At 38.5% G+C, this 25,492-nt stretch overlaps 1 protein-coding gene across 1 annotated transcript in view; it reads right to left on the bottom strand.

The window, feature by feature from the left end:
• Window positions 1–993: 993 nt before the first annotated feature.
• The window catches only part of ACER3 (alkaline ceramidase 3), a 56,905-nt gene continuing 32,406 nt past the window's right edge, over window positions 994–25,492 (bottom strand). The window contains exons 5-11 of the mRNA XM_048294325.1: window positions 24,405–24,486; window positions 23,241–23,276; window positions 15,199–15,257; window positions 11,845–11,946; window positions 9,335–9,439; window positions 7,749–7,794; window positions 994–7,243 (exon numbers count right to left, since the gene is read on the bottom strand). Of these exons, the coding sequence (XP_048150282.1) occupies window positions 7,190–7,243; window positions 7,749–7,794; window positions 9,335–9,439; window positions 11,845–11,946; window positions 15,199–15,257; window positions 23,241–23,276; window positions 24,405–24,486 (484 nt within the window). The 3' untranslated portion in view covers window positions 994–7,189. The remainder of the gene's footprint in view (window positions 7,244–7,748; window positions 7,795–9,334; window positions 9,440–11,844; window positions 11,947–15,198; window positions 15,258–23,240; window positions 23,277–24,404; window positions 24,487–25,492) is intronic.

The following is a 25,492-nucleotide window of genomic DNA, read 5'->3' as shown; positions in this document are numbered from 1 at the left end:
GAGAGAAATTAATAAAGCTGCAAGTAAACTGGCAATCTTGAAAGGGAATCATCAAGCTCAAAATTCAATTTTCTGGTTGGGAGGAGGGCTTTTACAGAACCACAATGTTTTTATCCCCAGGGAAATTTCAAAGTATTACTCAGTTCTAGGCCAGCCACAAGCTCAATATGCAAAGCTGGATTTCACCCAGCCCCAGGGTTCTGGCAACACTTGTCTGCAGAGTCTGGATAGGCCTCTGTACGCAGCACCACTGAGAGCAGGTGGCACAGCTTGCCCCAGCCATTTACACCACTGGCTCTGAGGTTTGCTGCCCCGTGGCTTGGCCCCTGAATAGTTAACTCCAGGCTGTCCCTGCAGAGGCACAGCTTTGAGAGAGATAAGCAGGAGAAAATGGGGTTTCTGAGCACCTGGGAGAGCAGCCAGAAGTGGGGAAAACACCTGATGGTCATTACCAGACTCTGGCTGCTGGGGTGTAATGAGACTTGCTGGATTAGTGCCTGGTTGTTCACAATTCCTGCCTGGAGAGGTTCTGCCCTGCAGTGATTATCCTCCTCTCTCACTGAAAGGAAGAGGAAAAGGCTGAAGCAAAGAGTGTGCAAACTGCACACTCTGGTCTGCCTGCATGTTCCCCTGACTCCTGCCTTTTCCTCTCCCACCCATGTCCCATACCTGAGGTCCCCTCTAACTGGTGCGTGCTGGGGAAGGCCTTTGAAGGGAAGAAGGTCCTGCAGTATTTACAGCCAACACTACAACTCCGAGCAAGGCCCAGTGCTCAAAGGGCCCCAGCACAAGGCAGAAAGATCGGGGAACCCTACTGCCATGGAGGCTTTTGGCTTCAGGCAGGCAGCTGCCCCATCCAGGTAGGACACACAAATCCTGCTGTGCTACTTGCACACCACCAGCCAAGACGTACAACCACCCATGTACTGAACAGCATCCAGATGAACTCGCCAGCCCTGTGCAACACAAAAGCCAAGAACCACTTGGGAGAAGTATTTAAAACAAAATTCTTTAATAGTTTGTACTATAAAGACACAAATTAGTGCTTGACTGCAGCATGAATAACAAATGAAACATATTAGATATTTCAAAGCTACTGTGCTTTGGAAAACAAGATATGCTGATACATATAAGCCTAACATTAGTTACCAGCTGGTTTAGTAGGAAGAGTCAGTTCAGCATATCAAAATTGTCAATAAGCGTTTCTCAACGTAGGTGTGTTCTACAAATCAACTGCTACTCATCTGTCACAGTGCTGCTATCCATCTGCAACAATGTACTGAATTTCAGGAAGAGACACCACATGTTAGAAGTCATAGTGTCAATGTTAGAAAGTTTGGTCACGTAATGCACAAGAGATTTCCTGTCCACTCCAGGTGGACAGATGTTGTTTGATCAGACAGTAACATCATCTGTGCATTAAGCCGAGATCAACTGTCAACATGAAACAGTCAACAACAATTTGGAAAATCAAGAGAAAAATTAGTTCCTGTTCAGTCTAAGGACTAACTACTGCTTAAGCTGCTTGAAAACCTCTCTTCCAAAATCCAGGGAGCAGTAGTATACACAAAGTTCTTCCACAGCTTTAATGTAGAAAACATTTTGGTACATGACTTGCTATGAGCCATTTTATTTAACACTGTCTTTGGAGAAACGTATGTATGTTCCAGAGCTTTGGGGACAGAATGAGGAATCTAAGATTGTGCTTATAGCTATTCCTGTGGACAAATAAACAAAAGACCCTTTATCTTTGCATTTTTAAAAATCTTGACAATCTGCTCTTTAACATCAGGCAGATTCAATTTGTGTGGTATGTGTGCAAAAAAAAAAAAAAAAAATTGCAGGCACTGATTTAGGGTCTCACATGAACTCTGAACTTGGTTCTTCTTAAATGTACAATTACATACTTAGTCAAACCTAAACATTTTCAACATGTAAAATGGGAGATTTCTAAAGTAAGAGGTTCAGGCACCAAACCTGCCTCCCAAATTGCACATATGAATACCCCTATCCCAGCCCTGTTTAGAGCATCTGGCTGGGAGCTCCGATAAGGGGGCTCTGCATAAAGTGCTTGCTTGACTGCTGCGCCCACAAACGGCCTGTCACTGAACTACACAACCCAAAATAAACACCTGCTGCACTGCTAAATCCCTCAGCCAGCTTTCAAAGCCTGGAAAGAGGCAACAGCATCAGGAAGGTGGGTAGTCAGGCTCAAGTTTGAGTCAAACAGAGGCAGACATGTACTGGATAACTAGCTGGAAAGCCACTAAAAATAGCACTGTGATTCCTGCAGAATGAGAATTTTCAACAAAAATTGACCCCCCACCTACCAAAGACCTTGTCTTACAGACCTCAGAAGAGAACACAGCCCCAGCTCTCAGAAAAGCCTTGCAACAGCGAGATCAGGCACTTGGCAGCTGTAGGCAGTTGTGCGTGAGGAACTGAACAAAGAAACCCCAAACCAATTTTAAGTTACACAGGATGTTCTCTGTCTTTAGGTTACAGACTCAAATAAAGCTGGCAGAGGACATTCCAGATGGATCAGAAATGCATTCATTCATGTATGAAACAATCTGTGTCATGTTCCATCCTCATAAAACAGCCCCTAAGTCATCTACAATGAACTGAATGTAACAGAAACTACATCACTTCTGTGGTGAAGAGAGCAGAGTCAACATGGGAAGTTAAAAGTATAAATAACAAGACATTCAAGTATCTAAAGTGCAGATACCAGGAGGGTGGTTGACGTAATACTACAGGATTCTGTGCTTAATCTTTTGTTATTCTCTTTTCATGTAAGATTTCTTAATCTCCTTCTGGCTTTGCTCTGCTCATGTGTAGTAAAGACTCCATCATTTATCCTTCTTCATGATAAAGTCTCTCAGTCAAACAGCACTTTGCAGTTAAAGCCTCCCAGTGCCTACTTATAAAGTGCAGATGGGGTTTAAAGTAAACCGAAAGTTTTACCTCAATATGTTAATCTAAATTATGGGGCACAGATCACCCCAAAATGGATGTGTGTTCCTGAATTCTGATGTCTGCTAAAGGAAACAGCAGTGCTGCTGCCTGAGCAGGGCTGTACTGAATTGTTTCACCACCTGCTATTAAATGCTGTAATATATCCACAGAGAGAAACAGGTTTTAAAAAAAATGGTATTACTGAAATTCTCAAATGCAGATTAAACAAGGTGGTAGTGAACAAGGTGGTGAGAAACACTGGTGGTATTAGGAGGATTTTCTGTTGCTGAGTTTCATGTGGAAGTGTTTGCTGAAAAAGACATTCAGCTGCTTGAAACGAGGTGTTAGAAGCAAATCCACTATGGCCCAAAGAATCAACTGCATTTCAAATCATACGAATCAGCTTTAGCCAAGCAAGACAGCACAAAACAGGATTAAAATAGAATGAAAGTAATTATAAAGCAATATTTTCCATCATGTCCCTCCCAAAAGATTTTGCTACACCTGTCTGAATTGAAGTCCTCCTACTCGAATCTCTCTCTAAAGCAGCCAGACTTACACACAGACGAGTGGCAGACTGAGCACAAGCTGTAAATGACAGACACCAAACAAGTCAGGGGAGTGAAGAGAGGCAGCCACAAATCAGTACAATACTCCTGCCACTCTCAGGGGCTGCATGGTCTAAGTCAGGCTGCTCTGACGTGCACACATTCAGGCAAATATAATTAAGGGCACAGGTATGGTACAATACATGACAGAGGTAGATCAGCAAGTGGCATGACTGCATCTTCCAACTCTGACTGGGGAGAGTTTTCTAAACACTCATGGGCAGCACATCATGCCTGTGCTAACAGAAAAAGCACTAAGATGAAGTCTGGAGATGACTAATACTGCTAGCCAACAACACTGCCTTCAAAACATGGATGAGATTCCTCCTCACATCTTTAGTTCTGGAGAATTCATGTCTTGAGCTGTATCCAAAAAATCTAAATTCCCAGAATAAGGTATGGGTTTGATCTGTACTGTGAGAGTAATTTTGAAGTTTTTCCTCTTATTTTCAAGAAAGAATTTTTCAGCTCACGGACTGCAGAGGTACTTTGCTGCTCATTTGTGTCAAATTGATGTATGGTGGCAGATTTCCTAGTTCTTCATAGATATTAAGGAATAGGAGAATTCATTGCTATCAAGTCTGTCCAACACATCCTGTAGAATTAATACCAAATGACACCTGCTACTCCCATAATTCTCTTTAAAGCAGCTGCTGTCCGAATCCCTCTCAAAAAACAGGATCACACATGACTTTCTAAGATGTAGTGCAAGAAAGTTTGGGATATGCTGCTCTAAGGTCTGTAGGAAAAAAAAATCAGCGTTGTCATACAAATGATACAAATAAAAAGCAATTAACAGACATTAATTAATTAACGTAATTACATTACAGGACTAAGAATGTATGTCTTTCCAGGCACTAGAAAAGGCAGTCTGAATTTTAGTGACATGCAGTTAAAACCAGCTTGTCATTTTCAATATCACTCACAAGATCAGTAAGGCAGTCAAACCAAAGCACCCATGATTTTAGATTATTTATGCTAAGAAGGATACACAGGTAAATTACATTCTTCAGGGTCTAATATAACCTGTTGAAAGAAAGGCTGCTGGCAGAGTGGCAGAGGTGTGCACGTTTTTGGTCATTTGGAATGTAGGAAGAAGCCAATTTGCATAATTTTTTTAAAGATAACATCAACAACAAATGATACATGAATGAAAAACTAACAGCAGCATAAAATTAAAATATGAGCTTTTCCAACTTCTTTTTTTAAATCCTGACAATTCAATAAGACTTGAAAACCACCCCCCACCATACACTTCCTTGTTGCAAATGTGTAGAAGAATCAACAAATTTCTTTAAAATATTCCATTGTAGAGATGCCTGATCAATAAGAAAGTGGCTTTTCAAGACACTCTGGTTCTTGCAATTACTAAACTAAACAGAGCCCCCAGATCCTTCAGTAACAATACTAAGGCCACTAAAATAAAGTTTTTTTTCATTTTCATAAAAATAATACCATACCTAGCAGATGTCACAAGTCACTGTTGATATGTCTTCCTGCTGCACTGCTTCTCTTACGGGACTCCTTCCCTAACTTATGAACACATGTAAACATACTAAATAAGAAAATGGGATACAGTCTGTGGAAAAATACTTGAGAAAGCCTGGAGGTGAACAGGCAGGCACTTATTTTCAAGCTACATTTTTGAAACAGTTCTCAAATCTCTTTACAAAAAATATGCCTTCTGGATAATTAAAGACACTTGATCCAGAACAGCTTTTTCCTGCCTCTATGCTAGTTCTTCTAACTTCTTTCAGTCTGAAGAGCGCTCAAATTTCCCAACACAGATGCTGACCTTGTCTATGGAACTGGAGCCTACAGATAGCAAAGCTGTTCTAAAGTTACCCTTCAGGTGTCTTTATAGGGATGTACAGGTTGAAATGTACTGCTATCAGCACATGCTTAAACCTCACTGAACTCACTCAAGGTTAAGTATCTTTTTCCAGCCCAGAGTTTGGTGTTATTTGACCTCAAGGGTCCAGGGTCATCGCATAACAAAAGCCACAGTTTTATTTGGAGGTTCATGTCAGTAGGAGAGTTACTGATGGACGTGGAAGATGCAGAGAAACTGCAAACAGAGAAAAAGACATTAAAGGGAGGAGACCATTTTAGCCAGCACTGATTGTTCAATAGTCAGGACTTTGAGACCTGGCAGACAGCTTTACAGCTGCATTACCATGCTTTACTGCTGTGAGCATGTTGTAAATCAATACAGAATGGGATTTTGGATCACTCTGAGCATTTCCCTTTTTTTCTTCATGGCAAGAAGGATAAATCCCTCAGAGCATCAAAAGCAGACAAAAATTGCATAGCGTGGCAGCAAGTAGGCACAGACTCTCTTAGTTGCCCCAAAATCAAGAATGTCAAAACCACAGCCTTCACTTGAGGTATATCTTGAAAAACTGTGTTAGTTTAATGTTTTCTTTACATTTACTTATTAACTTCCATCAGCTGGGTAGATAAAAATTGCAGAAAATAGAGGGTTTGTCTCCCCCATTAATCCCCAAAGTCTGGTTTTAAAAGGTGGTCAGCTTTCTCACAGACTAACCATGTGATAGATTAAAAGCAAGCAAAGTGCTGCCACTTATATTTGAGGGTATCGTCAACCTCAGTCTTGTTCTTTATACCTCCTTCAATGTTTCTGAATAAGAAGATGCATCTGAAAGTTAGACCACTATTTAAGACTTGTAAAATAAGAGAAAGATGAATTCAAAGCTAAACTAGAGCATATCTGAGGTGTTTGTCAATCTGTAGTATGAATGGGAAATGGGAAGTTAAAGGCAGGGTTAGAAAAGGACATACGTAAATAACAATTACAAAAAAATAAAAGAGTGTTTCTTATGTTTCTACAGTCACTCTACAGTTTTGTGATGAATCACTGGTCAAACAAATTAGGAACTGAGTTTCCAGACACAAACAAGAACATCTATAAGGCTTCACCATTTCAGTGTCTTCTGCTGGTCACACCCTGGAACATCCTCCATGATGAACCTCTTGGTTGGACTAAAGAGAAAATGGAAGCTTGGTACAAAATGAACTAATGGTATCGCAACCATTTTGCTTAAAATATAAATTGCCAAAGGAGGCTGTGGAAAAGCAAGATAGAATAAAGGCTTAAATCAACCATTACATACTTCATTAATTCTATAAAAGTGCAAGGTTAAAGTAGTTTGGGTTAAGCATTCAGTTCACTATAGGCCACACAAACACTTAGCTTGGCCATCAATGGCCTGGTTTTGTCATTCAGTTACTAATATTAGTTTCGACCACAGAAAGAACAAAAACTGAATGAAAAAACGTGTGCAATCCACTTCAAAAATGGTTAGTTTTCTGTGACCAGCACGAAATATTACCTCAGTATCATCAGCTATACAATATATACATAAAACCCTTGTGTCTTAATCTTTGTTTTAACAACTTAGAATAAAGCTGTACTAAATGCTATTTCCCTAGTGTGCCAGCTCTTCGCTCTGTTCTGGCTGACTGGCCTCACAGCACAGAGAAGTCCTTTAATAGCAATGGTACTTGGATTGATCCATAATTTTGACACTTCAGCCAGAGTAACTGTTGAAATGCTTTATTCAGCCAGGCCAGGTGATCGCGTGCTGCTGCCCAGGGCTCCGTCAAAGCTTCTTGGGTGGGTCCACCAGAAGAACAGGCCATATTCCAAAAACAAACTGTCAAAAGAAAAATAGGAATAGAGGAAAGACTCCTTGGAATATTATGTTTCTTGGAACAGAAACCAAACACTATTAAACATATTCTAATGATAGGATGAAAGGGGAATGGCTTTAAAATGAAAGACAGTAAGTTTCGATTGGATATTATTAAGAAGAAATTCTTTACTTTGAGGGTGGTGAGGCACTGGCACAGGTTGCCCAGAGAAGTTGTGGATGTTCCACCCCTGGAAATGTTCAAGGCCAGATTGGAGTAACCTGGGCGCTCTGAGTAACCTGGTCTAGGGGAAGGTGTCCTTTCCCATGGCAGGGGGGCTGAAACTAAATAATCATTGAGGTCCCTTCCAACCCAAACCATTCTCTGATTCTATGAAAATTTCAACTGCATTTCTTGGGATGTAAGCAGAATTCAAAGACAGTCCTAACAGGCATAATTATTGAGCCCCACCACAAGATCAAAGCACAAGATATTCAAATGTACATTAATAAACACAAAATAGCTTACCTTCACCTTTGGCCTGTGTTTCAGGAAAAGTGTCCTTGTATATAAACTGAGGAGAAGGAAAAAAGCATGCTTAAAATTTCAGGTCTAAGGCAGCACATAAAATAACGATGTCTTGAACCCAGTTTTATTTTCCAACAAGAAAAGAATTGTTTCTGTGATTGCAGAGCTACCTATTCTGCCTAGATTTAGTAGAAATAGGAGATGTTAACTTCCAGTAAATACCTCTGTAGCAGACTAATCAGCAAACTAATTTACCCTATCAGCTATGTGGGGAGAAAGAAAGAAACCCTGAGAGGTAAAAAAAAAAAAAATAAATTAAACAGGGACTCCAGCCTGTCATTCTAGAAGGATGAAATTAAATCAGTGTACCACAAAATCTAGCAGATGTTAAAGGGGTAAAAAGCAGCATAGCTTGATTCTGTATCTTATTTTTATTCTGAGACGCTTTCTCCTCTCAGTAGATCTTTTCCTGTGAATGACCTCACGACTTTTAAGTGGTGATGCCACTTTGTGGCATGTTGGAAAACCCTTGCCTATGCTTGATTCCTGTAAGGAATTTTCTTTAAAATATTACCTCAAGCTCTTTAGGGTAGCAGACAAGCTGTAAGCCAAAATGGAGCAACTGTTTTCCACATACTTGACATATTTAACGTATACATTTATATATATATAAATGTACATCTGTATATATACATTTACAGATGTATAGGTACATATGTGTGCATCTATATACACATAAATGTAACTATAAGCTATCAGATAATCTATTGGAAATGTACTCATTTTCCTTCTATTAGGTATTTTAACATCTGACAAAAAAGGTGAATGCCATGTAAGATGTAGAAAAACGGATATGTAATCAAGCTCCCTGAACTACACAGCATGTATATGTAAAACAGACATTCTCTCAGTTACGGTTAAGTGGTAAAATATTATTTCATTATATGATGAACAAACTGCAGAAATTCTTCACAGATTTCAGCTTACATTCTATCCTCACCCCTGGTTCCACTAGATGGTGGTACAGAGCCAAAATGAGACAAATCTGCTGGATCTAGACTTGCTACCTTACACTCTTTTTTAAGTCTCCTCCTAAACCTTATATCCTACCCCTCTGGGAACAGCTCCACTACAACTACTTCAGCCATCATCCTTCTGCACTACAGCAGGATGCCTGCTGGTTTTCAGGAGCGACAGTGCCTAGCAAAAGATTAGTTAAGCTCCTAAATTTAAACATGTTCAAGTACTTCAGGATTGCTGCTCAAGAACAGACAGGTATTAATGGCTTACACTCTGAAATTCACATACTGTCAAATGGTTTTGGTTTAACTGCCACAGGGTTCCCATTTCTGAATTAAATTTTCTTGAAAAACCGTAACTGTTTAAAGATTAGTGGTTACATTTTGAAGAATATAAACTAGTTTTAGAGAGTTTTTAGATCAGTTGCAAAGAGGAAAGAAAACCTCACACCAGTTTAATAAGTAATTTTCCTGCTCTTCTGGATGATACAATATTCTGAAGTACATCTGAACCTGAGAAAACTCATAAGATCTCTGTGAACATCCAGTTTAGAAAACATTTCTTACCTTAGCAGGATATGCAGGTAAGAACCCAGGCCTGTGAGGATATGCCACCATGCATGAAACTGTGTCACAGCTCCCACCACAGGAGGCATCTTCTCTCGTAGTGCTCTGAAAGAAAGAAATATCATCAGTGGGATATTTTTCCCCAGCTAAGCATCTCAAATCACAATGTTGGATTGCCAGATCACGCATTATTGTTTCCATATCTCAGGCACGTGCTTGATAGGTCAGGCTTTGTGGAATCAGGCTTTCAGCAGGTGAGGAGCAGCAGTTATACTTTACAGTGCCAGTACAGAGACATATCAGCAAACTGACTTTCTTATACATTTAAAGAAAACAGACATTTCTTCATATGATGAGTGATCAATAACTTCTGGACTCAAATTTCAGGGAATATATTTATGGCATCCTACAGTCCCAAATGAATTCTACCATTCTTCTCCCCCAAACCCTGTGAACTTCTGTCCATAGGATGAAATGCTGAGTTTAAGGTCTGAGAGATGAAATGGGATTTATCAGACATCATCACTTTAAATCTGGCAATCACATCACCTATCCTGCAGGTCCATGGAAGCTTAACTTGCCTTTCTCTGTTGAACTCTAAAACAAGGACAAAATGGGTGTTTAGTGAGGAAGCAATTAAAGCAGAGAGTCTGAAATACTCCACCAACATGCTTTGTATTTTGTAGTTATGGGGTGTGAACTACTAGGGAAGGGGCTAAGGGATGGAGGTAAAGAAATAAAGAGAAGGAGCTACATTGCTCTTATTTCTCCTGCTCACTAGGCTTCTGCAGATAATGCCTATTTTGGTTGATGGTGGAACAAATGTTTGCATCTGCTGGTCTTTTTTTTTTTTTCACTTTCATTTCACTTGTCAAAACAAAAAATGGAAAACAACGATTGCATGTGTTAAGGAAGAAAAATCTGCAGCTCCCGGAATACATCCTTACTGCTTGATATTACAGTGCTTGGTCCAAAGCTGCTCAGCCACAAATATGAGCACAGAGTTTTGATTGAGTCAGCCCAGCAATGACACAGTGGAATACACAGTCAGTCCAGCACAACCTCCAAGCCTTTGGATGGCAGGAAATTTCAAAGCCCAAAATCAGAAGTGTGTGGTTCCTACCAGAGAAACTGTTACAGATTTTTTATTTTGATTTTTTTTAATAAGCTGCAGATTTAATGAAATATGGAACAAAAAACCTTGAATCAAAACTCAGTTTTGAACTTTAAAACCAAACAGAGCAGGTAGGTGGATGATTCACAAGTTAGACCTTCACAGAATAAAGAATTGCAAGGAATTGAAATGTATTTTCTCCAAAGGTTCAAATTATAATACCCCCTGGAGAAATCCAAGGCTCTGTAGATGTCTGATTAAAGCTAGTAAACAAGTTTGGTTTTTTTTTTCCAGCACCATAACCAAACAAGTATTACAGGAAAGACACTAAAATTTTTTCCCCTTATGAAATGAGGATGGAAAAAAGTGCCTCAGCAGCTGGTGTCAATTTTGGGCCTAGGAACCAGTTCAAAAGCCCCAAGGACCCACAGCAGCTCAGCAGGTTTGGTGAATTGGGGGTAATGACCTCACCAGTGATGTGAGACAGCTGCAAAAATCAACCCTGGTGCCAATATTTGCAAAGTAACTGTAAACCCAGCCACTTGTGCTGCCAAATAACTACTCCATTCCACCTGTATCAAGCGCTTCTAGGGATGAGGATCATGTATTATATTCATTTAAGAAAAAAGTTTCAAGAATACTCTGTTGGAATTAACTTTCAGTTGGCTTAACCTAGCACAGGGACTACAGAGCAAGACAGGATAGAAAACTTTGGATTTCTTTACAGCACACTGTTATTAGGCTCTGACAAAGCAACCTACCAGGACAATTCTGTACAACACAGACTCCATGGCATTACAGCATTTCAAACAGTCAAAAATGTATTTTTCTGGATGCTGGAATTAACCTTTCCATCTCCTCCAGCTTGTTGAGCAACACATGAATTCCAACTAGGTGTTGTTTATTGGTAACATGGATATTGTAATAGGTATTTCTTTAACAGTAGTAGCAGTAGTAGTAGCAGTAGTTCTGCATGTCTTCTTTAACAAGCAGAACTACTGCTTTTAATATTTTCCTGGGAAATGTAAGAGCAGAAACCCCAAAAAGCCCAAACCAGCAGGATAAAAACACACTCAGATGAAAACATACTCATTCACTCAAGTGTGAATAGCAGGCTTTAGTCAGCAACAGATCCTCAGAGTTACCTCAGTGACATTATTTCTCCCAATTTAATTTGAAGTTAAAGAGAAATAACAAAATAAATCTATAAATGGTTAAAAAAAGGCCTCTTAAGTACTGACTCTAGCCATGAGCAATCTGCATAAAACCTCATGGATGCTTTGTAGGCAGCACACCATATATATAATGAGATGGACTTGAATATGCACCACAGAAATAATCCAATCTTTATACTAAAAAGCTATTAAGAGCTATCTAGACAAGTGAAAAGACTCACCTCAATTTATCACAGAAAATGTTGTCCACATTCCAGAGAAAAAATCCCATTAAAAATACAGTTAAAGATGTATAGCCTAGACCTCTAAGCCATGGGTATACCCTAGAGAGAGAGAGAAATAATGCAAAGTTTAGTTCAGAATGCTTTAAGATACAGAACTATACTACATTAAATACGTGAAACATACAAAAATACTGTTATATATAAATAAAATGCTTTATCAATTTGGTTTTCTCCCCAAAAGAAAAAAAATACCAACTTCAAATTTCATCTGTTTAAATATTGTATTTTACTTCTCCTCTCTCAGTCTCTGAGACTGTTCTTTTGCTTCTATAATTATAATTGTTTTCCCAAATACTGCACTCTCCGAGCAAAACCAAAAAGTGGGAAAACTAAAGCTGGCTAAAAGGTACTAATTCTTCAGTCCCATGTATATTCTTTCATTGAAAAAACAAACAAACAAGCAAACAAAAGAAGAGGCTCTTTTCCAAGAGACAATATCCCTATACTAGGTGATTTGTATAAATACAGTCTTTCAAAATTACTCTTTTGTGAATGTAGACCACTGTGACCAATAACTAACCAAATGAATGGTATTAAACCCCAGTACTTTTAGTTCTTTTTAGTTGAATGCTACTGGGAATAGAAAAATGTCAATTTAATTTTGGGAGAAAAAAAGTCCTCTTTAAGATATGGAAAACACACTGAAGACTCAGGTGCAAGAAAGTGCATCATTAATAAATTTGCTTTCCCTATCTACATTCAGGTTGGAACATGGAATTGTAAACTTCCTACATGGAAGGCTCCTTTCCCACTAATAAGACAAGTCCAAAAGCAAACCCAAATCCAATCCCGAAAGGCTGCCACAACATACTGTTCAGGTTATTTTTAAGCATTATGAATGCACAGTTGAGATTCTGGGTTAAAACACATTCCTGAGCTGCTTTTTCCTCCCCTGTGTGTGTTACAGCACATTTCAGAGCTGTGAGCACTGGGAAACAAAATCTGCAAAACACAACAGGTAGAGCTTCCTCCACAGGGCAAGCTAACCAGATACAAGCTGTACATATTCACAAATTGACTGCCAATATAAACTAGCAAAATTATTATTTGTTTAGTATAATAAATATGTGGAGCACCATGCAGTACATGGCAGAGACTACACTGTAGTATTCCCCCCTCAAAGCTCCAGAGACATAAGCAAGACCAGGACACGACAGAGCACAAAATAGTATATTAAACATGCTGGTAATTAGGTAATTATAGCTAGAATAGTTGAGGAACAAATAGGGGTGTTTTGTGAAGGAATCAACTGGCATCACTTATTAATAGGGAACATGCTTTGTGAACAGAGAATAACATTTGCCCAGTTGTAATCTTGGGAAGGAAGCAGACCTAAGAAAGAGATGAGAAGCATGGGGGGAACAGGCAGGAAGAGGAACAACTGGTGAGGATAGGATGAGGTAGTAGCCTGGAAGGAATAACATGCTATTCTTTGGGATTTTCACTCTAATCTCAGAGTGACTTCAAGCCCCACACTAAGAGATATGAGTGATAGGAAGTGAAGTAAGAAAAAACAAGCAGAAATCAGGGTCAGTATGTAAGCTGGAACAGACTTGGCCAAGTGCTAGGACTACTGATGGAAATACAGGAATATGTTCTAGCAGTGCAGAGGAAGTAAATCCAAGAGTGCTTGGGGATGAATTTTAGAGAAAAAAAAGGGTACCTTCAGGTTGGCACAGCTTCTCTAGCAGAACTAATTTAAAATTAGTAGTAGTTTAGTTAAAATTTAGAACTAGTTCAGACCTACTTCTCTTCCCATCCCAACTTTCTACCCAGTTTGCATAATAACACCAAAGGGGAAATAAGTTTTTGCAGGGCCCTGTTGCAATGAAGTGATCAAGCTAATTAAGAAAATACACTCCAAGCCCCTAAAACTGAAGCAAAAAGTAGGTGGAACTTCAGATGGAGCAAAACAATGAATGATACTTTGGGAGTGAAGGTGGTGATGTTACTGGTAAAGACAGAAGACTATGAAATGCCTCAGAAATAATGAGAATGCATAACTGTGGAACTTGCAGAACTAGAAAAATAGCAGGTCCAAGAGTTTGTCTACACAGACAGAAATTTAATCTAAGTGACTAGAACTGTGATAAATCCTTTAATAAGACCAAAATTAAAATGACTTGAATTTGATTCAATTTATTTCCCCTTGGAGGTAAATTAATGTAGTATCACTTGAGATCTCTAGGCGAGGATTAAAATTTCCAGTTCATGGGTTTGAAAAGTGCCTTTAAATTGATAATTGTTCCTAAAGCTGTAATACACTATCAGTTTTAAGTTCTTCTTGCTTAATAAAAAAAGTCTGTGAACATTTGCACTTGGTCTGTGGGAATTTCTTGGGGAAAGCCAAACCACGGGAACTGAAATAGCAATTGGAAGGTGATTCAATGAATGTACTTGATCCTTGTGGGTCTCTTCCAACTCAGAATATCTGAGTATTCTATGATACTTCAAATTCACATTTTGTTAAATTCTTCCTTGTGTTCCTGAACAGATACATGTGGAACTTGAAACAAAGTTTAACAGAAAGCACAGTTAAAATGATGACAGAAGAAAGAAATAAGTAATTTTCAGAAGCAATCCCCAAACACATGAGAACACCAGTATTCACAGGGAATAGACAGAAATGGGCCCCTGAGAGCTAAAGGTATGTGTTTACTGCAGTACTGATTAAATTCTATTTTCCTTCCTTTAACCTACCAAGTCTGTGCTCTGATGGTTTTAATGCTTCTCAATGTCTCCTAACACTTTTAATGCCTTTTGTTTGTTACAGTTTTTATTTCTATTTCCATAATATTGCACCTAAGTTTACCCTATCAAAACTGTAAGAAAAACTACCATGTGTTATTACTTTTTACATTTGAACTTTAATACTTGAGCAGGGAAGAGGAAAGGAAATTACTAAGTGATGGTTCCTTTCTGCAGTCTTACCACTCTCCAGGTATCATCAGTAGAGTTTCAACACTAGCAACAGATTTACCCAGCAATATGAAGACAAACTCCATTTCTGTTTAAATCCCAGGCTAACAGCTGAAGCCACCAGCAGAACACCTGGCAGTAAACACTGATCATAAGTGTAGAAATCTCAGTTTAGTTTAATGGTATCCCAGTGGCTTCAAAAAAGTGCAAGGTGATGAGTCATATTCCCTTTCAACCCAGGGGAGCCCGAGAGCTAACATTATGTACCTAGTTAAAAAATTCTCCCACTGCCAATTTCTCATGTTAAGCCCACCAAAAAAAGCTGCAAGTGCTATGCTGTATCTTTTAATGCTGAATTAAATGGTTACTTACCATAATACTATATAAACAGATCTTAGAACTATGATGGAAACTAGTGTTCCATACATGACCTGAAAATAAAAAAAGAGATAAAATTCAGCAGTTGGGCTCAAGATATCTTATAAATTACTAGAGGAGTAAAAACATTTTGAAGTCTCTGTTGGTTTTTTTTTGTTTTTAAGTGTCAGGAAAATAGCATTCCTTCTAACTTCATCTCCACAAAACCTTCTGTTAAAGTTTCAAACAAAAGTATGATTATAAACAGTGTCCTTTATACAATTGCAGGAAAGGTCAGTTGTGTAAAACCAATGTTTCACTGTTCTGAATCAGAAAGCAAACACTAGATGGCACTCGGAAAGCATCCTGAAATCAAAACCGGTAACTAACCCCTATTCTCTCTTCTCTCTCTGTGCATTTTAGCCCAGGATAGTGTAAGCATCAGCTAAAACTGTTTCTGAAAGCTGTACTACTTTCACTGATATTTGATTAATATTTTTTCTTGAAAGCAAACACCTGAATAGACAATGCACTATTCCCACACTGAGCATCAGTATGGGGAAAAACTTTCCAGGAAGCATTTCAAACAACTATTACAGATTAAATCCAAACAATCTAATTATATAGTGGGAAGGCTGCACACTCTGAAAAGATCCATGAGCAAAATCTGACTCACCAGAGGCTTGATGAATTTGAATGCAATCACCTGACTTATATAAAAAGTCAAAGTAATAATTTATTTTTTGCCTCGTGATCTTTAAATCACTCTCCTTTTTTTATTCACAAATTTAAAAATCCATGTAACACCACCTCCAAGATATACAGATTAAAGAAGAGGAAAAAATGTGGCCAGTCATGCCTGAGAAGTGATGCAGAAGTCACTGCAGCAGGGAGGACTTTTAAACACTGGTGACATTCAATTACTTTCTATATTTTTTATTCTGAACACTGGTTTCCTCCTGCCAAAAGGCAGTTTGTTCCAAGCAGCTGTGCCTTCCTCTTTTTGCCTCTCTCCAGCAGCCCACAAGCCTTTCAGTATTTTTTTCTTCTTTGTTCACTGACTTAACTTTCTCATCTTGCTTCTAGTTAGCTACTGGCTAATTCTGCCTTTGTTTTACATGAAACAGAAAAATTACAAACCTTTGCTGTCTATTTTTAAAAGTCACTAAACCTCACAGAAAGAAGTGTGCTTACAAACCAGTGTCCTTACCATGTTCTACTGACCTCCTCATACCCCTCCTTCTTTTCAATTGCCTTTGAGACAGGGACTGCCTCTCACTCTGCTGTAACTGGGGCATTCAGATCCTACTATCCTGTAAGCATGTCTAGGCATCTCACATAAAATAGGTTACTGTGATAATGGGAAGTGAAACCTGCCTTCCAAAAGTCCATAAAGGCAAATTTGCAAACTCCTTTTAGCTTTAAGGATGAGGTTAGTAGCACACACCATATTATCAGTGCACATATACAGAACAGGACAGACAACAGAGCCCTTATGTTTGACAACAGGTACAAGCAAGCTCCAATGCTGACTGTTCAAAGTCAGTCAGCACAGTAGCTCTTTATTTGCATTCAGCACAAGATTAAAGAACTTCAGTAAATAAACTACTACTACTGTGTGTTCTGCTCTGTAGAGCTAAACAAAGCAAAACTATTTGAAAGGCTAATTGGTTCTGGCTTGTAATTTATACAAAGCTGTTAGTTACTTCCAGTCCCCTTGTTGGGGTACACCACATAAACCAGGAAAAAAAGAAAACCACCAAAACCTGCTAGACACAGCCTGAGTATCAAGTGCTTATCAGTCCCAAGCTAAGGGTAGGAAGGTGAGTGCTCAGGCGTGCTAGGTGCTGCACGCTGGTAAAATTCTTCATTGTTGCCATTTTGCCTAAAAAGACCCCACCCACATAAATACGTTATCAGCTTCATTTAAAACAGCCCGTTTCACTTTTCTAATCAAATCCAGCAATTTATTCTAAGAGAGGGATGGTACAGAGGAAGGTAGTCATAGAAAGGCTCCTCTAGAATCCAAATTACAGTTTGATTTGCTGATATCTCTTTCTTTGCTGATCTCCTCCTTCTTAAAATTTTCATTGCTAAAATACTCCTTTGCAGCAGAGATATGGGAAAAACCTATCCATTAAGAGCAATTTCTCTCATACACGTTAGGGGTTGTGGCCACCCTTATGCTTGTACCCAAATTGCTTTTGGATTCGTTGTACAAGGAGTTAAATAGTGTCAGACTATGCCTAGAGAAACAGATCTTACAGCAGCCCAAAGCCCAGGTAAATGCTACCTTTTTCAGCAGTTGCTAAAAGCAGGAAAAAGCAAAAGCTACAAAAAGCTTTCTTTGCAAAGTTTCCAGCTTGGTATTTCCTAGTGAGTTAATGGCTTGCAGAAGAGGACAGTCTTAATGGAGGGAGGAAGGAAAAAAAAAATAAAAAGAACCTTGCAGTGACTGAAGAAAAATATGCCCAGAGCTGACACTTCAATTTCTTGCCTTTTCTGCTTCCCCACCCAAACAGGTTGTTAGCAGTAAAACACATTTGTGTTTAAAAGCCTGTGAAAGACTGGAACAACAAACTGTTCTGCTCTGCATGCTCTAATCCTCCTCCCTGAAGGTGAGCACCCAGGAGGTGTTGCTGTGATATACAGACTGTAGCTTCACGTCTCTCCCTCAGCTGTTTCTTACTAGAGGGCTACACACCAAGCTGCACAACTTAGTTCAGATGTCAGGGAGCAGTGCTTACTTTATCTCCTTTACAACCCATGGCTTTACTACTTTCATAATGGTAAAACTTTGTTAGGTATTACCCATCCACCCCAAGAAGGACAAAGTACAGTAATATATAAAAAAAGAAAAATCTGCCTTATTCAAGTTAACTCAAAGTTTTCCATTCTTTTAGCCCCCTTTGTCCTTCTTTTCTTTAACTAACACATCACTTAAGTGACAGATGAGAACCCAAGCAAGTTTTCTGCTATTTTGTCTCATGCTGCCATTAAATTGTAAGCCAAAGAACATCCTTGGACTGCAATTGAAACAAATGGAAACATCAGAATCTCAAACTTCTGTTACCACTAGACCATTCCCTCTTTGCTGTTTCAAATGCAAATAAAGCTGTGCATATTTCAGCTTTGAAGGTGTCTTTGCAATTGAGGGAAAAACCCAAAGTCTGATGAATACACAGTGGATTACCTTCTAAGAAGGCCAAATATGAAGAACGTCCTTCTAATTCACAAATGGGAAGTAAGCACTTCAGGGCTCAATGTCTGGCAGCATTTTTGATGTGGAAGCAATTAAGCAAATCATACTTAGAATCCCTTATGAAGGGTCAGCAGCAAGGCTGGTACTCCACATTCAGAGGGGGAGCATACAAAACTGATTCTTCATCTACCCTTGTAGTACAGAACGCAGCAATAGCTTGCTATTTCCACTTCTCTTATTCCTCTGCTCCTGGCTTTCTACTCATCCTTGGCTAATAAAATCAATTTATCAGCCTCAAATATTAGTAGAGCTGTTGGGAACTGCACAGAGAGATTTGGGCTCGTGGCAACCTGCTTAACTTAACCCCAACCAGCTATCAAAGATACTGACCTTAAGTACTTGAATGTGGAAACTGTATTTGCAATTTGCAACAAAGAAAACAGAGTTCTACATGTTTTTGGATTTCTGGAGAAGAAATCTGAGCTGAGAGGAAAAGGAAGGACAATCCCCAAGATGACACTGAAGCACCAAGTAACTCGGCACGATTACAACTGTGTAGTACGATGGGCTGCCTTGACAGCTCCTGAATGAACTCACTCAGATTCACTGGGTTTGGTCCTGTTTAGATGCACATACGAGATAGCAAAGTGACACACAAGTCACTGCTTCTGCAACACTGTCTGCCACAGAAAGCCAAGCTGCCCCTCCAATGACTTGTAGAGCTGAACCTTTGGAGAGTCAGAATAGCCTTCCTCATTCCCTAAGCTACTGTGCAGGTAAGAAGCACCAGCCAGAATGAAAGCTGTACTCGCTTGGGAAGACGTCCCCAAATGAGCTGTGGAAGGGTGAAATGTCACTCAAGTCTGCTTCGTAAGTGCTCATCAGCAGGACAATGACAGAACAGAAAAATCTCTGTGATGAAGACACACCTGAAAACATTTTGAACAGAATACTGAGGAATCTGAACATACAGAAAGTAAGAACACATTCCACTAAAAGGCACAATATATAACCACAAGCTTACAACTAACTGTTGCCTTAGCAGCAGGAGGGATTTTGGAGAGCTAGCTGTAAGACATCGAGTGGGTCCACGCAGATTCCCCAAAACGGTGAATCCTGCAAGTCTGAACAGGTTGTGCTCTACATAACATGTTCTTCATGCAGTTTCAGGCTCCCTTATGTACTCTATACACAGATTTCATTGCGATTTCACTTTCTTCTTTGCACTTGTGTATTTAGAACACCCATATAGAAAAAAAAAAATTATGGCAAATGAAATACCTTTTCCTGCCATGCTTGCTTTCTCCCACTTACTCAAAGTCCCCTTAGTAGGTAAATCCAATACTTGTATTTATTTTATTTCTATCCAAAAAAAAAAAAAGAAAAAAAAAAAAAAAAAAATCTGTGGTCATGTTGTTATGCTGTGATCAGCAAACACATCCAGGCACTCCTTCCCCTCCCTTTGGTGAACTGTGAGCAGTTTAGAACAAGAATAATCTGTATTTGCCCATCAGTGCATCTCTTCCATTTTGAATCAGTCGTCATCTTAGTCCTCAAGGTCTCCCAGTTATCTCTTCATTTCCTCCCCAGTACTCGCTGAGGCCTCTGAATTTTGTATCATCACAAATACTACCAGCACACTTTTCTTTTTCCTTCTACAGGTTGTTAAAAAGAAAACCAACCAAACGAAACGGTCCCACTACTGATTCCAAGAAAATTCAGGCTTTTCATAATCTCCTTTAGTAATTTTTCACTAGTCACTTCCTTATCCTACACCCTTACCCTACTACCCACTCCCTTACAATTCTCCGACTGATTGCTTTTCCAGCTTGCTTGGTTTCTCACGGGACACCACAACAACATTTTAGAATGCCTATTTTTTACATCACATTTCCTAATGTAGAAGAAACAGCTATTTGATCTAATTTTCATTAAACTTTTAATTATTTGTTTGCTAAAATTTGCTTCAAACTCCCACAGCAGATGACTATGCAAATAAAACAGGTTTTCAGTTCTATTTGACCATTCACATAAATTGGCCCATTATCTGAATGAGGTTTTTGATCACTACAAGTGATCAGATATGGTATGGAGCAAGCAGACAAACCAGGATGGAACACATTGCTTTGTACGTGACAGCTTCCTAGGCCTCATTATATTAGGAAGAAGGCTACTTGTAAGACTTGAGTTGAAAAGTGTGACTTCAGAGTAACTTCTACTTCCAGGGCTGTCTCTGTATGTCTGTGGATCACTCCACACAAGCAGTCAGTCTTCCCCTGCCCCTTTCCTTGTATAAGCACAAATATACATGTGGTAAACAGGGATGAACAACTAATCTGATTTAAAATTAATTCGGAGGAGAGTTTTAACCTGTTGAGTTCCCCAATCAAATTCACATCAGAAAATAAATTTGTATGCCAGATGGAAAAGAGAGGAGAGGCCCAGCTGTTTTCTGTGACAATGATGCTGGCTTAAAACCAACCGAACAGCTGGGATGTAGGGTTGTTTAGCACCTTGAAAATTAACACTAATAAATTTGAACATAAACAAGATACTATATGCCTGTAAAGGCCATTAATATATTTCTTTTAGTCGATGAGGTGGCAAAAAATACTAGATGAGTTGTTAAGCAAGAATTGGTTTTTCCTTCTAATGATGTGCTGCCTCCAACTGCCCAAAACGTGCATCTCATCCCTCCTATGGTTGAAGCACTAAAACCCTTAAAGATCTCCTTTAATATAGGGAGGCAGAAAAAGAAGTTGGTCTCTGTTGCCACTGTGCCATGAATAACAAACTGAAATCACCTTCGTGCCCTGCTGGCAGCCAGCAATTTCAGCCTAAATTGGGAAGAGAAGTAGAAAGTAATTTGGGGAAAAATGAGACTTGGATCCTAGCTGCTAAATATAATAGGATCCTTTCTCCATTTTCACTGGTCTCCTTCCAGAGGAAAAAACCCACAACCCATACTGAAACAATGAACAATAAAAAGTTATCCTTGTAGTTATTCCTCTTTTTGCTGACAACTTTTAATGATCACAGACAAACACCTAGAGGAATCAAATGCTGCTTTATCTCCTGATACTGCTTTCTAATCTAGTTACAAAGATTGTGATTTAAACTACGACTGCATGAACATATTTAATTTTACTTCAAGTCTAAGTGACCCATTCAGTTTGAAAATGCTTACAGAAATGATTTAACTTTTTTTTTTTAAATGCACTCTAAAATAATGCAGAAGTATTAAGAAAATAACCTTGCTTAGCTGTGCAGTAAGGGAAATATTTCCTAAGGATTTACAATGTATTTGGCAAAGACTGTGAAAAAATGAGTACAGCACTCGAACATTTGGAATTTGGCCATAACTGTACGTTCTCCATAAAAATCAATTTGCAAAGAATTGTTGTAAGAAGTCCAGCACTTTTATGGATCCAAATATTTTCTACATTGATTCCTCATGTATAAATTATAACAGGGAATTCATATTCTGAACCTAAGAGAAACCAGATGCAAAAAAATAAAGGTCTGGGGTAACAGTTAAAGTTTCCCTATTTCCCTCTTTTCCAAGAAGTCTATAAGACAATATCTATTGTCTTATAGTTTCTGTGACATGGGGCACTACCTATGCCAATGCATCAAACTGCATTATAATGAAGCTGTGATGTATTTATTCCAATAAATGTAGCTCAGGTAAATAACTGATTAAAGAGATAAGAGTTCATTTTATAAATAGTAAATTTTGCCACTGTTGTTAACAAAACGAATATAAGTCACTTCATTCAAAACTGGTTATGACCAGCTCAGTAAAAGCACCAGAAATTGTCACTTTCATCCCAGCCAGTATATTTCTGCTGGAAATGTAAGTAGGGGAAAAAAAAGAAAGGATTTAATTAATATTACCAAAAAAACCCACCCTGCAAATTTCTCTTTTATCTACAGGTAGGGCAACAATTCATGTTCCTAGGGGAGATTATTTGGAGCGGCTGAAAATTTATTCTCTTGATCAGAGCTTCACTAATCCACCAACAGGAGTCACGTATCACTTTTACAACTGCTGATGCAGCAGGCACATTTTGACAAGCAGTGGCACTACCAATTTCAGAAATTAAGGCTTTAAAGCTCTGTCCTGCAAGGAGCTCAGTGCTTTTTGCTTGGCAATTTTTCAGCTGCTATCCCTAATCAAAAAATCATAAATGAGGGAAAACTACCCATGGCATACAGAAATGAGCATCATTTCTAACCTCCTGTGAAGAGGTAAGTGGTACAAGTCCTATCCCCACAGGCAGGGGATGCACATTAATAGTCCTGGGCTGCTACAAAAGGAACCTGTACTAAATATGCCTTTAAGCCTGTGCAAAGCAGCCTGCTACCTAACCCTAGAGGGTATTCTGTGCTTAAATTCACCTTGAATTTCCACAAAATAAAGCTGAGTAGTTAAAAAAACCCAATAAACTAATGTGTTAAAGCAGAGAGAACATGGTAAGTCAATCAAGCCATCTTATGATGTAAGGTCATAGTTTCAAAGCAGCTGCTAATGGAAAATGGCAGAAAAAGACTCATTTAGCTCTTCCTGTCTCACACACCTTAGGGTCACCTCATTACAACTGCCACTGATGAAAACCATGGGAAATATTAGGTCAAAAGCTAAAACACAACACACATTGAAGCATTCTAGTTTTTCAGGTCACTAAGTAAGAGGATGGTGACACGACAGGCACCAATACTGCTTAAAGAAAAAGCAAAAGGCAAATTGCGCTTCCCTTCCATCTTTCTTCCAGCAGTAAAATACTGTAACACTTTCCACTAAAAAAGCATAGTTAAAAACCAAAATTTGCTGTTCCAACAGAGCAAGATTTACCTGATGGAATACAGGCTCTTTCAAATTTAGGTAAACCTGGAAAGATTAAAAAAGAGAAATAATTTGCAACAGAACCATCATAACATTATTCATCTAAATATTGCCAAGTCTTGTTCTGCTAGAATCAAACCATGAGTGCCTACTCATGCATGTTTAAAGTTGATTAAATATTTGAATTTTCCTCTGGCAAATCCCGAGGTTTTAACTGTGGAATTATTTTAAACTTAGAAGCACAAATAGAAACATTAACATCTAACATAAGACTTCTAATTTGATAGAGTTGAATACATACAAAAACAATTAAGATGCTGAAGTTACCAGATGTTCTTGGTACGCATTGCAAAAAAGAAAACATACTCAACTTTGATTTGCTATTATTAATGCTTTTGACAATAATTTAACATTTCAATTCATTTCACAAAAAGCTACTAGTTCTTCCAGTCCTTCCATTAAAACAGTTAATTTATGTTCTTGAAGAGGGAAGGGCACTAGACATTAGACATAATGTGCTACAAGTGTAAAAAATTTTAGGAGAAACAAAAGAGGCAAGGATTTTCGCAGCTGAAGATGACTTAAAATAATACTTTAATTTTTTAAGAAATGGTTATCAATAAAAATTACAAAGGAAATTCCATCTGTGGTTGATAGCCAGCACAAAACTAAATTTATTCATAAAGGAAGAACTCCATTAACAAAGGGAGTCAAGTTAGCTGTGACACAAAAACATTAGAAGCATTTTAACTAACAGTTCTCTTCTTATACTGCCTGTTTTAAAACAGCAGTCTGCATCCTGGACTGGGTATCGCAGTTCACTTTTTTGTAGTCAAACAGGATGATTCTATTTCTATAGATGAATTAAAGTGAAAGAAGGTGAGGAATACAGCTCATCCAAGGTCTCATAGCAAGTCAATGGCGACTGTTTTTCTCACTTTACTATTCTAGCAACTGGATTATTACTTTTCTTCTTCATTTATTCTATACAGGAGTTTAGATAGAAAGGTTTCAGGTTTCTCTGGCCAGCAACATAATTTCCCCAACAAAAGAATAATTTGTCTTTCTTGACTGGAAGTGACAGAGATTTAGTATTGCCTCTATAACATTTCTCCACCGTCAGAAAAACTGCCAACCTAAGGGTGAAAATGCCTATTAGAAAAAGTTACTTACTATGCTGACTACGACGCTGTATGTTATTAATAAGAAAAGCAGTGGATAATTGACTGTATTCTTGTACTTGAAACATTCGTACCTGGAAGAGAGGATAAAGGAGAGAGATAACATTCATCACTTACCATATAATGGATGCAATTTCCAAGGTATATTATTAAAAAAATTGTGAGAAAATTGATCTAAATTAGTTTTAGGCCCCTCAAGAAGTTCTAACTCCTCCAATAAAGATGCATTATTTTAGGAGAAAAACTCATACTTTTACCAATAAATGTTTTTAAAAAAACCATCTAAGGCAAAAAAACCCCCCAACACTGATAAGCTCAAGCATATGCCAAGAAGTAACCCACTCTTAGAAAAGAGTTTGTGAAGCAGAAGTGTTTTCAGAAGGTGCTCACAGGGTGATAATGGATGGCAAGTTAGAAATTGGTTTCAAATGCAACACAGCTGTCAAAAAACATTACTGGCAAATGGCAGGGTAGGAAAAGGACTGCCTTACAAAACAGTGAACTCAGATCTGTTAAGAATGTAGATTGTTTATGGTTTCACTACAGCTGCAGTGCAGTAAATTTGCTAGATTGGGTACTGGTAGAAGTGGAAGGCAAAACCACCTGACTGCTCCCAGTATGTAAAACAACCAATTAAAATTACCTTCACAATCTCTATGCTACACCTCAGTCTCAGCTGTGATGGAAATACACACACATCCCATACTGTATCTCCACCAGAAAAAAGGTCCAAAAAAACCCAACAAAAATGAATTTTGAGAAGCCCATTATCATCAGGGCTGGAGGAAGTTGTCTATATAATTCCAAGTTACATCTGTCTAGTTCCTTTGTTTATAAACTTTGAGAAACAGACACCATCATGAATGGATAAAAGGAAATAAAATACAAACGCATCTGGGAAACAAAAAGTCTAAAGGCAGCACAATGTGCTACATTGCAAAATGGCTTGGTGAAGTAATTACATAGCTTGAGAATCAGCAGGATTGAATGATGTATAAGGGAATGTCCTGTGCACAACCACCTGCAACCTACCCTCAAGCAAACCAAAACAACTATTAAAGGCCTCCTAAACTACATATT

This window comes from Corvus hawaiiensis, chromosome 2, assembly GCF_020740725.1.
Source record: "Corvus hawaiiensis isolate bCorHaw1 chromosome 2, bCorHaw1.pri.cur, whole genome shotgun sequence".
In the NCBI taxonomy this organism is placed as follows: domain Eukaryota; kingdom Metazoa; phylum Chordata; class Aves; order Passeriformes; family Corvidae; genus Corvus; species Corvus hawaiiensis.
The sequence above is the reverse complement of the archived record's forward strand: the minus strand, read 5'-3'. Positions and strand labels throughout refer to the sequence as shown.